General features: G+C 38.6%; 3 protein-coding genes across 3 annotated transcripts; 1 reads left to right on the top strand and 2 right to left on the bottom strand.

Annotated features, from left to right (window-relative positions):
- Positions 1 to 1992: 1992 nt before the first annotated feature.
- On the bottom strand, positions 1993 to 4903 carry cldn8.1 (claudin 8.1). Its single transcript, XM_060888704.1, has one exon. The coding sequence runs from the start codon at positions 4652 to 4654 to the stop codon at positions 3779 to 3781; it is 876 nt and encodes a 291-aa protein (XP_060744687.1). The 5' UTR covers positions 4655 to 4903; the 3' UTR covers positions 1993 to 3778.
- Positions 4904 to 6497: 1594 nt separating this feature from the next.
- On the bottom strand, positions 6498 to 7947 carry cldn8.2 (claudin 8.2). The gene has a single exon (XM_060888786.1). It carries the CDS (start codon positions 7880 to 7882, stop codon positions 6992 to 6994), a length of 891 nt encoding a protein of 296 aa, XP_060744769.1. The 5' UTR covers positions 7883 to 7947; the 3' UTR covers positions 6498 to 6991.
- A 163-nt stretch (positions 7948 to 8110) lies between these two features.
- On the top strand, positions 8111 to 16774 carry LOC132858124 (uncharacterized). Its single transcript, XM_060888342.1, has 4 exons — positions 8111 to 8260; positions 14930 to 15709; positions 15902 to 16005; positions 16099 to 16774. Exons 2-4 carry the CDS (start codon positions 15698 to 15700, stop codon positions 16658 to 16660), a joined length of 678 nt encoding a protein of 225 aa, XP_060744325.1. The 5' UTR covers positions 8111 to 8260; positions 14930 to 15697; the 3' UTR covers positions 16661 to 16774.
- The last annotated feature ends 1111 nt before the right edge of the window (positions 16775 to 17885 follow it).

Genomic DNA, 17885 nt, shown 5'->3' with positions numbered 1-17885 from the left:
GCATTTGTCCCTTTGTGATTGGTTCAGGATGATGAGGGTTTGTGCTGACTGCATGTTTGTTCTTATTTATGTGGGTTATGGACATATTAATCACATGCCTACTGTTTTAAACTGTCCTAACTGACCTTGTGTACCAGATGTACTCATATTACATTGTGTTTACATTTGTGTTTGACAAATTCCTTGTGGGGGGGGCACGGTGGCTTAGTGTTTAGCACGTTCACCTCACACCTCCAGGGTTTGGGGTTCGATTCCCGCCTCTGTCTTGTCCCGCCTCTGTCTTGTCCCGCCTCTGTCTTGTCCTGTCTTGTCGTGTGTGGAGTTTGCATGTTCTCCCCGTGCCTCGGGGGTTTCCTCCGGGTACTCCGGTTTCCTCCCCCGGTCCAAAGACATGCATGGTAGGTTGATTGGCATCTCTGGAAAATTGTCCGTAGTGTGTGATTGTGTGAGTGAATGAGTGTGTGTGTGTGCCTTGTGATGGGTTGGCCCTCCGTCCAGGGTGTATCCTGCCTTGATGCCCGATGACGCCTGAGACTCCTGAGGCACAGGCTCCCCATGACCCGAGAAGTTCGGATAAGCGGTAGAAAATGAATGAATGAATGCAGGACATGTCGTCGATGGGAAAGAAAATTATTTATCAGTTTGATCCAAGAGCGATTTTTTTACTTTGCTTTTACACGCGTGCGTTGTAGTCTTTCAAAAGTGCGTCATCAGCTGTCTGCTTTATTTGAACGAAGCACAGAGTCAGTCAGAGCTGGAGGCGTTTATCTATAACGTTAATCTGTGAAAAGCCGCAAAGACGGTTATAGAAGGTATTTTATACAAATTAACTGCAAAGAATTTTCACAAATCCAGGGAATTTGGCACTCATGAGGTTGTACAACGTTCTGCTATTTGTGTTCAAATTGTTTGCAATAGTGTTGGGTATCAAAAGAAATTTTCCGGTTCCGATTCCGGTTCCAGTTCTGCCTTACGTTTCCCGGTTCTGATTCCAATTCCATAATAAAAGAAATGTGAAAAATAATGCACAATACTGAAACAACTCCATTTGTGTTTATTAATCACTCTTTAAATATTTTAAACAGAGCATTTCAATTCATATCAATTTAAATTTAAATAAATGCAACATCAAATTTAACATCCAGAATTACAACTTAGCAAAACAGTTAGCAATTTTTCTGAAGAAACATTAACGTGTCTGCTTTCTCTGGGAGAAGACGAGACCTTTCCTGGCTTATTGTATCTCCAGCTGTGGAGAAAACCCTCTCAGATGGGGGGAGATTTGCTTCATTGTTGTAGCTTTGGAAATGAATTCACACTTTAGACTTTTTTTAGACATGTTTAACACAAAGCGTACGTCAGCACAGCAGCGCGAGTGACTGATTTCTGTGGTAAACTGCGTTAATTTGGTTACGTGACTGTAAACAGTGTAAACAATGAATATACATGAGGTAAGACATGGCTATTTGAAGTGACCGCTCCCAGCGCTTTGCTCGTCATCGAATCGGAACCGCGTTTTGAACCGAAATTTGAAAATTCCGCGCGGTTCCAGTTCCTGTTAAAAAACAGAACCGGTTCTGAATAAGAACCGTTTCTCGGTTCCCAACCCTAGTTTGCAAGGTTGTGTTTTGTCTGTTACTCCCACAAAAGCATGTTTTTCAAATGGAAAAAAAAAACCATCTTTCTATAAGCCCAACCTTTTTAAGTTTTCATTATTTAATTGTATGCTAATTGGAGACATTTCTTTTAAAATGTATGTATTGTGAGGATGTATTTTATATCATCCCACAAGTAAAAGTTTGTTGGAGATACAGTTATAAAAAGTTGTACTACTACTGCATGTTTCTGCTATAGTAGTGAACTGAATGTACACAGATCTGTGTGTGGCTGTAGTATACTGTATATACACTACTGTGTTGACAAAAAAAATGTTATACCAATACCAGTGAAATTTCACTATTCTTGATAGCACAAACAAAACAATCCATTCAATACTAAATAAAAATAACATTTATTGATTTGCACTTTGTCTTGTGAATATTTATTTATTAATGACTGCATTTATTGGACACACTGTTTGTAGAGAATACACACATACATGAACTGATCTGATTCAAGACTGGCATCATTACATCATGCATAAAATTTTGGTGTCCACTTTTGCCATTTTAAATAATACCATAGCTTTTGGCTTACTATGTAGTCTTATAATATATAATATAAAACTCTTCTTGTTTTAAATTCTCACTGAGGGCTAAAACCCCTAAAGATGAAATCCTAGAACTGCCCCTGAGTGTAACCATGGTGATATTATTTTTACTGTAAGACTGACTGATTTTACACTAAATGCATATGTAAATCTGTCAGCAAAACATGTCATCGTTTATTTACACCTTTATTTCAGGTCTAGTGATGCTCAGTGATACTCATTTCCATCCATATGAGTAAGTGTTTACCTACAAAGTGATCCAAATAGTAGATATATCTAATAAACCGGCATTCCCTGAGCATAAACAGCCATTGTTTAGTGAAGGCCAATTCCACCTATTCCTCATTTGCCTCGCCTCTGAAATATGCAAAGCCTCTAATTTCCCTTTTTCCAATTCTTCCACTCGCGTCTGCTTGCCCTCTCGGTCCTCGGCTTCTCTTCAGCTTGCCTTTAAATCCTTATTGGGATTAATGATTATAATAAATCAACCATTTCTTAAAATTTTTCCTCCTTTGATTTAATCAATAACTATGTAGTTAGTGAACGATCTCAGTGCTAACGCCCAGTTGAGCTCGAGTGACCATAAAACATTAGTGTACCAAGTAATGACATTATTTCTGTACGTTATGAAGTCTTTATGAACAGATATACATATACAGAATTTGTCTAAAATATATTTATACAGTTTTCAGCAAATAAAACAACATTTTTTAAATGATTTAGAAAAAAAAAACAGTGGTCTCCAGGACTTCCAGATTCACCAGTAAATGAGTAGATAGGAACATTTAGAGCTGGAGAAGTTTATCCGCATGTGATGCTTCTGCTTTTGTTATCGTGATTCAGCATCAAACCTGTTCTCTGGTCAAAGAAAAATGTGCACAATTACAATGCCAAGCGAATGTGAAGGTTTATTAGATGTTTGTTGTCCTTGTTCTGCTTCAGTTTTAAGGTTTGTGTGGATGTAAAGGTGTGTCAATGTAAAGACAATGGTTAAAGACAATGTATGCTAAATGTCAATGGTTAAGACAATGTATGCTCATTGGCTCACATTTCACAAGGGAGCCTCTGGGCACGGAGATCACCAAGACGCTGGAGCACACAAAGGGACAAAGAGGTTGGTAAACATTATTGCATGCAAATGAGGTGTCTCAACCTTCTATCCACATCCGTATACAGAAATAAAAAAAAGAGCTTACTTTTTATTGTACAAAGGATTTGTTTTTTACCCGCACCAAAAAAAAAAAAGTTCAATTTGACAATAAAATTGCTAACAAAATGCTAATTTGTGGAGAAAAAAACAAACACAAAACAACAAAAATTAATCTCAAGTGCTCAGGTCATAGAACTAGAAGTAGACATTTTTTATGTTGATTTTCATGATCGACAAAAGATCGACAGTCAAGTCATAGAAAGCTGTGCAATGAAACGTCAGAAAAGCGTTGAGGTTAGTCCATTTATACTGCAGTAAACAAGGATATACATTCACATATTGACTGGATCTAGTTACCACATCCTCTGACCTGTTCCTGTCCCGCATTTTGTTGTTAGTTTGTGTTTATCCGATCGTTTTCATAGATAGGCAACACCACTACGACCTGACAGCTGTCTGGAAGGCTGGATGAAACTCTGCTGCCTGGATGGCTGGATGAAGCTCTGCTGCCTTGATGGCTGGATGAAGCTCTGCTGCCTTGATGGCTGGATGAAGCTCTGCTGTCTAGATGTTTGAGTGGATGTCTGGATAATAGACGGTTCTCTGGAGGCGAAACTGTAGGCAGCTGGAGATCGGGGCTGATACATCAGTGGTTGCGGTTGAGGTTGGTACGCCACGTATGGCACATCCCTGTTGTAAGCGTAGCGAGTCTGCTCGGCTCGTTTCTCACCAGACCCACCGCAGAACGCAAAGATGCATCCACCGATGAAAAGCAGTGCCGAGGAAACCCACCCGATGTAGAGTGCCTCGCCAAGCTCCCTTCTCTGGGCGTCGATCAGGAGGGGGTTGTAGAAATCTCGTATGATCACGTTGCCAGTCCAGGAGACAGGAATGATGCAGCAGATGCAGGCTAAGATAATGAACGAGCCTGCAACAATAAGAACCATTCGTTTTCCACGGTCGTTTCCTTGTATACATGCAGTGCATTTCATCCCTGTTATGGCCACCAACAGACCAATGGCAGCCAGAGCCACTGAGCAGCACATGAGGCCTCGGGCAGCCTGGAGATCAGGTGTGAGGGCCAGGAGGGAATCGTAGACCTTGCACTGCATCCGAATGTTGGCCTGCCGGAAACAGTTCATCCACAGGCCCTCGTAGCGAGTCTCCATCACAATGATGTTCTCTCCAATAAATGCTGTCACGCGCCACATGGGCATCCCCGTGCTGGCCGATACACCTATTAATCCCAACAAAGACAGCACAAGGGCTGCTAGCTCCATCGGCTGGCCTGCCATCTCAGCTCTAGCTTCCTAGCTTGATCTGCTTGTGCTCCAGGGGATAGATGCTTGGCACAATGTTCAGTCTGAATGGATCAAACAGTAGATCATTCTTCTGGAGTAGGCTCCTTTCTGGAACAAACAGCGCTCCTCTCTCTTTCTCTCTCTTTCTCTCTTGCTGAGATTCGTATTCAGGTGTTGAAGCAGTCCCAGTGGATGAGTTGTGTGCACTTGCTCCCTGCCCCTTCGCCTCAGTAATGAAGTCGAGGATGGGCGGGATTTCCAGGTGGTTGCTGTGAAATCGTACCCTTCTCTGCTGATCTCATTTTCACCTGCTGGTAAGGGAGGGGCAGAAAGCAGCTAGTCAAATCCACCTCTGATGCCTGGGGATCCTGAAAACAAACACATAACGACTCACCTTCAGGTCCTTGTTTTTGCAGAACCTTATACGCTGAGCTGTTGTCAAATATTAACATAGGCTTTACGGATTACGGGCTTTAATGATATTTTAGACAAATTGACCAGTAGAGAGACGTGTAAAGATTTGACTCTAGAGGTATATAGATCCTTTTTCTTCAATTTCTGTCACACACTATTACCTTCTCCGAACTCACAGTCATGAATTCTTTAATATTAAAAATGATACCCGTGAGCAGTGGACTTGTAGACGACTGCACCGTTAAACATTAAAATTCAGGTTACTTGTTAATTTCGGCTTCACTGGTAGACCTGCTGTATTTGCCCTTAAAGTCCATGTGGATCATCTTGAAAGGCATGATGTGATTCTGTAAGCTGTGTTTCCTTTAACAGGGAGTCAGAATGACATCATCTTGACTTGCTTAACTGATGCACCAACGATCAATACTTACTGCTTACCGGGGGCGGGGCTTGGGCTAAAGAACTTGATCATAACTGACTTATTTTAGCACTTAATTTTCGAGTTGACCTGGACCACCTTAAAACTCATTACAGTCTCTCAGATGTGCATGGCTTGGTGGTTTTCCTCACACCTAAAGGGTTGGGGGTTTGATTCCTGCCTTAAGTAGATGTTTTTCATAAGTTTTGGCACCTTGATCATGGCATTGCTCACTTTCTAATATGTTTTTTTTTGTCTTTGGAGAAAAAGATGTTATGTTAGCATAGTGTGCAACTTCATATCCAATCCATGAGAAAGTTCATATCTGACCCTTCACTCGCATCCATGTTACAGTAAAACGTTTCACTTGCATGACTTTTTTTTATAGTATTATGGGATTCCAGTCCTGATGCAACGTCTAGACTCAACCAGACACGTTGTGGCAAGTTTCTTTAAAATAAATAAATAAATAATACATCTATTATTCCCATCTATGTTCATACTCATGTAGAACATATTCATTCTGAATAAAGACTTTGTATTGGGTTCGGTTCCTAACAGACTGGTTAGGTATATCAGGTAAACATATCGCTGTAGTTTCAGTTCGTCCCTTGATACAGATTCCCTTCCTCTTTTGCAATTCAATCGTTACCAAAGGGAATCGACCCAACCAACACTTTCATAACAGTTTGTCCCAGTTGACACTGTGCATAATATTTATTGACTCTGTCTCTTGCTGTGGTTAGATTTCCGAGTGTACGTTTTGAGTCGCAGGTGTGTCTACAGGGCCGAGATGACTGCAAACAATCACAATCCTTTTCAGTAAAACCACACAAACAGGTTCATCCAGAAGTGGTGCTGGAAATATTTTTATAGTATGGTATCAGGATAAAGTCAACTTAAACACCTTAAACCATTGTGTTTGACCCATAGAGCCACTTGATTAATTAGGATTTTTTTTTTTTTGGTTTTTGTGATGTAAAAAACAAACATACTGATAACTGATAACATTCTTCGTTCTTTATGCAATTGAATAATTTTATTTTCAACATCTAAACATATAAAACAAAACATACTTAATCAAAGATTTAAAATTATTATAGCATTTTGACAAGAGCTTTCAAGAGCTGGTTTACTTCATAGTGTGTGTTCGACGTCCATAGCAGGTCACATGACCAATCGTCCCAGATGTCTTTTTGTTTTTTTAATTTGTACAGCTAGTGCTGAATTGTTCTTTAACTAAAACAATCACAGAGAGCTCGTTGCTACAGTTCGGTCCATTACGCAAAGTCAAATCCATTGGAAAAAATCATTTCTAAATTATATAAAACAGCAATTGAAACAATTAAATCAAAATCAAATGTAAAAGCCTTCTTGTAACATTTGTAAAGGAAATCTATGATTCATTATATACACTGATGAGTCCAGGACATTGACACTTTCCATTACATTTCATTACAAGAGGTCAAAACAGCTACAGAAAATTTCATTCCTGCTCTTTAGTAAGCAGACGGTACGTAGGGACGAGACGGTGGTTGGTAGGCATAAGCAGGTTGGTAGTTGTAAGCAGGTTGGTAGGAATATCCAGGTTGGTAGATGTTGGTTGGAGTGTACTGGGCTCGGTACAACACAGAGCTAATGTCTTCTTTGTCTTCTATTCTTGGTGCGTGGCGGCACAGAAGTATCACCCCGGCGATGAAACACAATGCTGACGCGACCCAGCCGATGTAAAGCGCCTCACCGAGCTCCCGCCGCTGTGCGTCAAGTAGCAGGGGGTTGTAAAAATCACGGATGATGACGTTAGCCGTCCAGGAGACAGGAATGATGGTGGCTATACATCCTCCCAGGAACAGACATCCACCACACACCAAGACGACGTGTTTGACACGTGGACGCGAGTCCACGAGCCGTGTGCACCTCATCCCCACGGTCGAGACGACACAGGCGATTGTCGTCAAAGCTACGGCGGTGCACATGAGGCCTCTGGCAGCCTGGAGCTCAGCAGGCAGGTAGAGCAGGGAGTCGTACACTTTGCACTGCATGCGGATGTTGGCTTGGCGGAAACAGTTCATCCATAAACCCTCCCAGCGCGTCTCCATAACGATGATGTTCTCCTGGATGAACGCAGTCACCTTCCACATGGGGAGACCCGTGACAGCTGCGACACCGATTAACCCGACGAATCCAATCACGAGAGCAACGACTTCACAGTGCATCTGCTCTTTACGTTTCTTCTTTTCCTTCAGAAGCTGCTGTTCATATACCGACCTGGCTGCATCATCGTAGCCCGCATAAGCGCTCTCTGCGTACGACTTGTCAGCGTACGAGCGGTCGGCATAAGATTTGTCCGCGTAAGACTTAGCCGCGTATGACCCGGCTACGTAGGACATGGTGGATAAGAAAGAAGGTGAAGTCTCTTACTTTGTTTCTGTCTGCCTCTAAAATGAAAACCTGATTAGTCAAACAAGAGAATTTACATCATGCCCAAAGGATGCTATGTGCTCCAACAGGTTTATCTGCATGAAAGAGGAGGGAACTGACAATTCTTGATGTTTTAGCAAAGCTTGAGTTGAGATGGTCACTTAAAACAGTCACCATACACACAATATATTACACATTTGTTGATTCTGTTGGGATTTAACATAAAATAGCTTGATTTTTTTATTCTTTATATACAAACTTCTCTGTACATCATTTCTGTAAACATATGTAATTCATCTTTTGTTGATTTCTGTCAGTTTCTCAGGATTTGTGCTTGAAAAATTCAGGTATGACATTATTTCTTATTTTATCATCATTTTTTTTTTATTATTTTCCACTTATTTTTTAAAATGTATTATTTATTTTCTTATTAATTTATTTTCTTTCTTTCACACAATAAGCAGGTTAAAAGGCCAGACATCTTTACCTGTCCTTTAAAGGTGTAAAATTTGAATGGAAATGCAGCAGAAAGTTTGAATCAAGACACAGAGTCAGTGCTAAAGCTAGCAGTGTGTAGCAGTGTGTAGCAGTGTGTAGCAGTGTTTAGGAGTGCGTAGCAGTGTGTAGGAGTGTGTAGCAGTGTGTAGGAGTGTGTAGCAGTGTGTAGGAGTGTGTAGGAGTGTGTAGCAGTGTGTAGGAAAACCATTATGCCTTACGGCAGATACGGAATAAAATACGCAGTTGTATGTCATATTAAGAAAATAACCAAGAATGAAATAGACAATTTTTCTGTTTTCTCAATTTGCTGACAATTCCCATTTAAAATCTGGAAAACTTCCTGACAGTAACAACGTGTGTGTGTGTGTGTGTGTGTGTGTGTGTGTGTGTGTGTGTGTGTGAAGATGTGTGTGTGTGCTCTTTTTGTGTGCGTTTGTGTGTGTGTGTGTTTGTGTGTGTGTGCTCCTTGTGTGTAAATAATGTGTGTCTTTGTATGGTATGCTGTGTGTGTGAGTGTGTTATTGTGTATTTAGTGTTTTTTCAGAGTTGGTGTGTTTGTTATTGTGTTTGTTGTATTATTATCTGTATGTTAGACTGTGTTAGTGTTTTAGTTGTTTTTATATAGCATTATGTGTGTATGTGTGTGCTCTTTTTGTGTGTGTTTGCGTGTGTGTGCTCCTTGTGTGTAAATAATGTGTGTCTTTGTATGGTATGCTGTGTGTGTGAGTGTTTTATTGTGTATTTAGTGTTTTTTCAGAGTTGGTGTATGTTTGTTATCGTGTTTGTTGTATTATTATCTGTATGTTAGACTGTGTTAGTGTTTTAGTTGTTTTTATATAGCATTATGTGTGTGTGTTGTTTTTGTAGATCTATTTCCATAAATATTACCGTGTACTGTTGTGTGTATGTTAAGAGTGTGTATTAGTGTGTCAACACTTTCTACGGTTTTTCAGGTTGCTGGTATTCCACAGCCTTAAATCCACCCTTCCGGATTGTGTGATCCAAAGAGTCGATTTCTGAGTTTAGGGGACGTCGTCTTTGCTTTTTTTCTAGCCCGACGTCAGAAATTCCGATTTACAAAACCCTCATCCAGGAAGTTGTTGATCCTATAGGAACCGTTCACAGGGGGACTCGTGTGTTCGAGTCACCTGATAACAATAAACCATTGTTTTGCTGAAGTCCTCCATGAGGAGAGTTTTTTTCTGGAAGGAGTCTCAAGAAGTAAAACATGACAAGCTGCAGTTCTTACAGTCGAACTGAAGTAGAAAGAAAGTGAAAGGACGACTGTTGTAGCATAAATGAAAGGACAGGAACTTCCAGAATCTTATATGTAACTATAAATGGATAAAAGTGTAATGTTTAATGAAATAGAGTTATTGTAAATGTTGGAAAGGTGGAACAGGAGTAACACACTTCAGGACACAATGGTGCTGGAGACATTTAGGATCCTGTGCCATCAGGAAAGATCTTCCTCATTGTGAAGAATTTGTGACATATAAGATCAGTGTAACAGTTGTGTTGGTGTCAAGGCCTAAGAGATGAAGTAGGAAGTGACAGCAAGCCTGTAGTGTGTGTTGACAGAAACCCACAAACCTGTCCAACCTGTCTGACTACTGAAATGGCACTGACTGCCTGAGTTTCATATAGAAACACACACACACACACACACACACACACACACACACACACACACACAAAGCTCTCTTCCTCATCTGCTGAAAAAACCTCAGTATATGTGTCTCAATATTTTATGTTTTGTTTGTTTGTTTGTGTGTGTGTGTGTGTGTGTGTTTCTTCATACTCGTATATGAAAGTGTATAGTTGTGTGTATGTTAGGAGTGTATTATTGGGTATTAGAGTTATATAGTTTTACTATGTGTATGTGTGTGTTACTGTGTGTAATTGAGTGTATGTTATCATTATTGTGTATTAGTTTATTGCTGTGTGATTGTTGTTGTGTAGTAGTGTTTTCATTACCATTAGATCTGTGTGTTTAACTGTCTATTATTGTGTGTTAGTGTACTAGTGTGTATTACACTGTGTGTGTGTTGGTATTTGTGGGTTTAATATGTTTGTGTTTTACTGTGTATTTTTATGTGTATATTGCATTGTGTTAGTGTGTATTAGTGTTTTTGTTATAACCCTAACCCTAGAGTTTTGTTTTTAGGTTTTGGTTTGTGTGTATGTGTGTGTGTGTGTGTGTGTGTGTGTGTGTGTGTGTGTGTGTGTGTGTTTGTATGTGTGTGTGTGTTTGTGGGTGTGTGCATGAGTGTGTGAGTGTGTGTTTGTGTGTGTATGTGTGTGTGTGAGAGTGTGTGTTTGTATGTGTGTGAGTGTGTGTGTAAGTGTGTGAGTGTGTGTGCGTGAGTGTGTTTGTATGTGTGTGTTTTGTGTGTGTGGGTTTGTATGTGTGTGAGTGTGTGTTTGTGTGTGTGTGTGTTTGTATTTGTGCTTGTCTGTGTGTGTGTGTGTGTTTTTGTGTGTGTGGGTTTGTATGTGTGTCAGTGTGTGTTTGTATTTGTGCTTGTACGTGTGTGTGAGTGTGTGTGTGTTTGTGTGTGTGTGTGTGTGTGTGTCCTAGCACTCCATTGACTATTTTATCACAGTAAAAACTCTTGTAAATTCAAATTGTGACAGCGATAAAGAAATGACAGGAAATCGTACAGCTTTGCTGACACCAGAGATTCTTAATAATAAACAAATCCCCAGGTTTCTGAGCAGATGTGTGAGGTAACATCTGTGTGATGTTCATGTAGAAGCTCACTGATTCCTTCCAGCTGAAAAGATCCGTAACAGTATTTTAATGTCGCCATCTACTGTCATATAAACACAGTTATTTATGTGTGTGTGTGTGTGTGTGTGTGTGTGTGTGTTACTCTGTCTAATTGTATGTATATTAAAGTGTGTTTTGTGTATAAATGATTTTTTTAGTTTTTGTGTGTGTTTGTGTGTGTTAGTGTTATGTTTGTATTAGTGTGTGTGTGTGTGTGCAAGTTTGTATAGCTCTGTATATGTGTACTATTGTGTATCTTGTCCTTGTGTATGTGTGTTATGATTGTATTAGTGTGTGTGTCTTTGTGTGTGTTTGTGTGTGTTAGTTTTGTGCTTGTATGTGTATATGTACTATTCAGCATTTTAGTATGTGTGTGTGTGTGTGAGTAAGTGTGTGTGTGAGTGAGTGTGTGTGTTGTATTCTCTTCATGTTCTGTGTGTATCTATATCACACATTAGTTCGTGTTTAAAACACAAAGAGAGAAATGACAGTTATTTCAAAGTATTTATGAAAAGTTCTGTGAAAAAAGGAAGTAAAACTTAAAGCTTTTTAAATGTATTTTTTGCGCCTCTTTCACCACTTCTGAAACACAGAAAAGTGTAAATATGTGTAGAGCACACACACACACACACACACACACACACACACACACACACACACACACATAAAATCTAAAATTTGACAAAAACACTAACACTAACACAGTCTATCATAAGATTTGGTGTGTGTGTGTGTATTTGACTGAGTTATTGCATATGTGCTCATTACTGTGTAACTGTGTGTGTTTGACTGAATTATTGCATGTGTTCTAATGTGTAACTGTGGTAACTTGTGGTAGTCTAGTGGTTAAGGTGTTGGGCTACCAATCGTAAGGTTGTGAGTTCGACTCCTACGTCCACCAAGCTGCCACTGCTGGGCCCCTGAGCAAGGCCCTTAATTGCTCAGGTGTATAAAAATGAGATAAAATGTAAGTCGCTCTGGATAAGGGCATCTGCTAAATGCTGTAAATGTAAATGTGTGTGTGTGTGTGTGTGTGTGCTATGTTATTGCATGTGTGTATTACTGTGTAACTGTGTGTGTGTCAGAGTTTATTGTTGTGCATTTTAGTGTGTGTTAGTATGTGTTTACTAAAGTGTATCTTTGTATTTGTATGTGTGTGTGTGTGTGTGTGTGTGAGAGAGAGTGTGTGTGTGAGTGTGTTTGTGTGTCTGTGTTTGTGTGAGTGTGTTTGTATGTGTGTGTGAGTGTGTGTGTTTGTGTGTGAGTGTGTGTTTTTTTATGTTTGTGTGTATATGTGTGTTTGTGTGTGTGTGTGTGTGTGTGTGTTGTATTCTCCTCATGTTCTGTGTGTATCTGTATCACACATTAGTTCGTGTTTAAAACACAAAGAAAGAAATATTTAGTATTTATGAAAAGTTCTATAAAACAAAAGTAAAAATTAAAGCTGATGTATTTCTTGCGCCTCTTTCACCACTTCCTGAAACAGAAAAGTGTAAATATGTGTAGGGTGGGGGGTTGGGGTGGAGGGTCGCTGTGGGGTTCGAGATGTCACTCTTGCCTGTCTTCAAAACTGAGAGCCCTGTATATATAACACACTCATTAAAATCTTTAAAAGCACTAATACACACACATACAAACACACACACACACATAAAATAAAAAATTTGACAAAAACAGTTATTTATGTGTGTGTGTGTGTGTGTGTGTGTGTGTGTGTGTGTTACTCTGTCTAATTGTATGTATATTAAAGTGTGTTTTGTGTATAAATGATTTTTTTAGTTTTTGTGTGTGTTTGTGTGTGTTAGTGTTATGTTTGTATTAGTGTGTGTGTGTGTGTGCAAGTTTGTATAGCTCTGTATATGTGTACTATTGTGTATCTTGTCCTTGTGTATGTGTATGTGTGTTATGATTGTATTAGTGTGTGTGTGTCTTTGTGTGTGTTTGTGTGTGTTAGTTTTGTGCTTGTATGTGTATATGTACTATTCAGCATTTTAGTATGTGTGTGTGTGTGTGTGTGTGTGTTGTATTCTCTTCATGTTCTGTGTGTATCTATATCACACATTAGTTCGTGTTTAAAACACAAAGAGAGAAATGACAGTTATTTCGAAGTATTTCTGAAAAGTTCTGTGAAAAAAGGAAGTAAAACTTAAAGCTTTTTAAATGTATTTTTGCGCCTCTTTCACCACTTCTGAAACACAGAAAAGTGTAAATATGTGTAGAGCACACACACACACACACACACACACACACACACATAAAATCTAAAATTTGACAAATACACTAATACACACTAACACAGTCTATCATAAGTTTTGTTGTGTGTGTGTTTGACTGAGTTATTGCATATGTGATTATTACTGTGTAACTGTGTGTGTGTTTGTTTGACTGAGTTATTGCATATGTGTACTAATGTGTAACTGTGTGTGTCAGAGTTTGTTGTTGTGCATTGTAGTGTGTGGTAGTATGTGTTTACTAAAGTGTATATTTGTATTTGTATGTGTGTGTGTGTGTGAGGGAGAGAGAGAGTGTGTGTGGGTGTGTTTGTGTGTCTGTGTATGTGTGAGTGTGTGTTTGTATGTGTGTGTGAGTGTGTTTTTTTGTGTTTGTGTGTATGTGTATATGTGTGTGTGTGTTTGTGTGAGTGTGTGTGTGTGTGTGTGTTGTATTCTCTTCATGTTCTCTGTGTGAAATATTTAGTATTTATGAAAAGTTCTGTAAAACAAAAGTAAAAATTAAAGCTGATATATTTCTTGCAAACAAACACACACACACACACACACACACACACACACACATAAAATCAAAAATTTGACAAAAACAATACACACTAACACAGTCTATCATAAGTTTTGATGTGTAACTGTGTGTCTGTGTGTGTGTGTGTGTGTGTGTGTGTGTATGTGTGTGTGTTTGACTGGGTTATTGCATATGTGTACTAATGTGTAACTGTGTGTGTGTGTGTGCTATGTTATTGCATGTGTGTATTACTGTGTAACTGTCTGTGTGTCAGAGTTTGTTGTTGTGCATTTCATTGTGTATGTGTTAGTATGTGTTTACTAAAGTGTATCTTTGTATTTGTGTGTGTGTTTGTGTGTGAGTGTGTATGTGTTTGTGTGTGTGAGTGTGTATGTGTGTGTGTATGTGTGTGTGAGTGTGTGTGTGTGAGTATTTATGAAAAGTTCTGTGAAAAAAAGAAAGTAAAAAAAGTTAAAGTTAAAGAAATTTAAAGCTGATGTTTTTCTTCAGTCTAAAAGTTCTATAAATAAGTAATATAGTATAAATATATAACACAATTTTTAAAATCTTTAAAAGCACTAATACACACACACTCTAAAACTTGACAAAAACACTGATACACACTAACACAGTCCAACATAAGTTTTGGTGTGTGTGTGTTTGTGTGTGTGTGTTTGTGTGTGTGTGTGTGTGTGCTATGTTATTGCATATGTGTGTATTACTGTGTAACTGTGTGTGTTGTGCATTTTAGTGTGTATGTGTTAGTATGTGTTTAATAAAGTGTATCTTTGTATTTGTGTGTGTGTGTGTGTATTTGGCTATATTTTGCTGTATATTATTGTGTGTATGTTAAAGTGTGTTAGTGTGTATTGGCATTTTCTAGGGTTTTATTCTGTATATGTGTGTGTATGTGTGTGTGTCTGTGTGAGTGTGTGTATGTGTGTGAAGAAGACTTTATAAATCTTAAGATGTCATTTATTTATTTATTTATTTATTTATTTATTTATAGATAGAGGACGTGTCCTTCTGTCGTATCATTTCATCAACATTATCCTTGATTTCTGCAGGACACATTTGGAGTGTGTCTTCTTTTGGTTCCTTTTTCAGCGCTTTCATCATCATCATCATCATCATCATCATCATCATCATCTAACTGAATTATCTCCACTTACACACTGTTTATATTATCATAGAGTGATGAACTACAGTATGTCTAGATACAGTGTATGGTTTTCTTGTGTCCATGTTGATCACTGAACGGCTTCCTCATGTCTCAGTCCACAGTGGTGTTAATATGAAGCTCAGATGAATGTAGACACTCAGGACTTTAAGAATTTGTATCGTTTCATCACTATTTCTGTTTTTCTCTACAATACTAGAGAAAAACGGTTTTCTTTTCCACACAGATGTTTGTATGTTCAGAGTAAATGTTGATATCAAACCCATTTCTGCTCTGTGAGATGCTCCGAGTGTTTGATCATATAAAAAGCAGCTCAGATTTCTCTTCAACACTAAAATTCAGTGTAAGATCATCAACAGAGGGACAAACACACGAACTGAACATCAGTGTACTGGTGTGTACAGGGTCAAGGAGGCGTGAACACACATTTCACTGTAAATCTGCACATGCACATTTTTTTGGTAATGTACAATAACCACAGTGATGCGCTGCTCAGTATAAATAAGATAGCAACAGTTAGCAAAACTCACTCCAGTTTCCTCGAGAGACAAAACGAGAGACAAAAGAGACAAACGAGAGACAAAAGAGAGACAAAAGATGGCTGGTTATGTAAGTAGTGTTTGATTCAATATTGTGTTTTTGTTCTTAAGCATTTCTGAGTTTAGGAATGAGATAAAAATGAGTTAGGAATGAGTTAGGAATGATATAGGAATGATAGAGGAATGATATAGGAATGATAGAGGAATGATATAGGAATGATAGAGGAAAACTCCATCATGTTTTGTTGTGTGTTTTGTTTAGGTGTGTTTTGGAGCTCTGGGATTCGTTCTGCTCTTTCTGCTCTCTACTGCTTCTGGGGCCGAGGTTAAAAATCTCAAGAAGATAATTGACCACCTTCAGAAAACGTAAGCACACACACACACACACACACACACACACACAAACCTTTTTTAGTGCCACATGACACGGATGACACTTTTATTCTTCTGTTATTTCAGCTATGGAGTTAAAGATCAGTATGCTCTGGGCATTAATGTCCTAGATAAATATTGTACTTCAGATGACGAACCCGACAAGAACTTCCTGTCTCAAGATAAAGCAGAACAGGTGGAGAACGGCATGAAACGTAAAAATCGTATTTACAATGGTAAAGAGCTGGTTGGTGCCAGACCAAAACAGTCTGAAGGTTACAATATACATTCTGAGTATCTGTTACTGAAAGGCTCCGATCCCTCGCCCATGCAAAAGCTCCTGAATAAACGGGAAAATGGCTGCACGGTTTTCTTCACCTTAAACTCCCCCTGTGTCGACACCTGCTCAACACCTACAGGACGCCACAGCATCATCTCAGCTCTCGACATGTTCAAAAATCACAAAGGTCCAAAAGCTTTTGTTTTCAAACACATTTGGCATCATGATGAGGGTAAGACTGAATGGAAAGATAACATACTTGAGATAGAAAAACGAATTCCAGTCTATCGCTGCGACAACAGTGGATGCGTCCACTGCGTCACTAATAAGGTAGTTAACACTCGGTGCTTCGGCTCAAAACATTTTTAATCGTTCTTCACTGTTCCAAAAGAAGATTGAATAAAATCGCTTAAGAAAAGAAAGCTTGCAGCAAAACGGCTAAAAAAAAATAGTTCCTGTTTGGCTTGTGTCACTTTTTTGCATTAATCAATAAAGATTCAAGAAGCATCAAATCTGTTGTGACTCTGTTTCATGTCTCCATCAGTTTTAGTTGTTCACCGTATAATTACACTGCACGATGGAAGTGTGTTAACTGTTACTGTGTTAATAAGATTGTGTGGCGCAGTGTCCATTTGTGTGGGAAAAACATGACTGTGTTTATTTTTCTGGGTTTTATCTATGAATATATCACCTTTAAGATTGTAGCAAAAAACAGAAATAGTGATGAAACTCTACAAATTCCTGAGTGTCTACATTCATATGAGCTTCATATTAACACCACAGTGGAGTGAGACATGAGGAAGACATTCAGTCATCAACATGGACACAAGACAGGAGGAAATGCCGATTTCTGAGAGAAACTCATACAGCAACACGAAAAACTTTATCTTGAAATAACAAATTAAGTAACAAAGTAATATTCCACAATACATTTTTTCCCCCACTTAGCATTTACTTGAATTTGATTGCATTCAGCACATTTGAAATTATTCACCATGGAAAATAAATCATAATTGACATGAATTAAAATCAGCATGAAGGATCGGCTCGATATCCCTGCACACATCAGCAGGAAACTTACCCAGAATTCATTGCATTCTTATAATATTTACTTTTTCTATCAATGTTTTGATTATTTATATCATTTGATTGTCTTCATGGTTTAATGACTCCGACTCCATCCATGAACGAGTACTGATTTGTCCCTGTTAGTGTGTTAGAATGCTGGATATTTGTTGTTAGTGTTGCACCCCTTATAAAGTACAATTATAAAATATATATTAATAAAAAATATATATTAATAAAAGAGACACGGACTTGTGCTGTTGTCTGTGTGCTGAGCTGTATTGGCTGTGTATAGCACGAGTCAGTTACTCTCGGCAGCCTTTGAGTTCCCCCTACTGGACACTCCTTGAATTACATCTAATCTTTAGTTAACCAACCGGATTAGAACAATAATAAGCATCAGATGAATTAATCATTTTGACTTAGCACTCTTTATGTTGCAGTTGACAAACTGATAATAGTTATGAACTGTAAAAGTTAATCATATTGATCCTTTTGGAGTGTGTAGTGGTTTAAAAGGATCAATATG

Source organism: Tachysurus vachellii, chromosome 15, assembly GCF_030014155.1.
Source record: "Tachysurus vachellii isolate PV-2020 chromosome 15, HZAU_Pvac_v1, whole genome shotgun sequence".
NCBI classification, from domain to species: Eukaryota; Metazoa; Chordata; class Actinopteri; order Siluriformes; family Bagridae; genus Tachysurus; species Tachysurus vachellii.
Note: the sequence above shows the minus strand (reverse complement) of the source record. Positions and strands in the feature narration are given on the sequence as shown.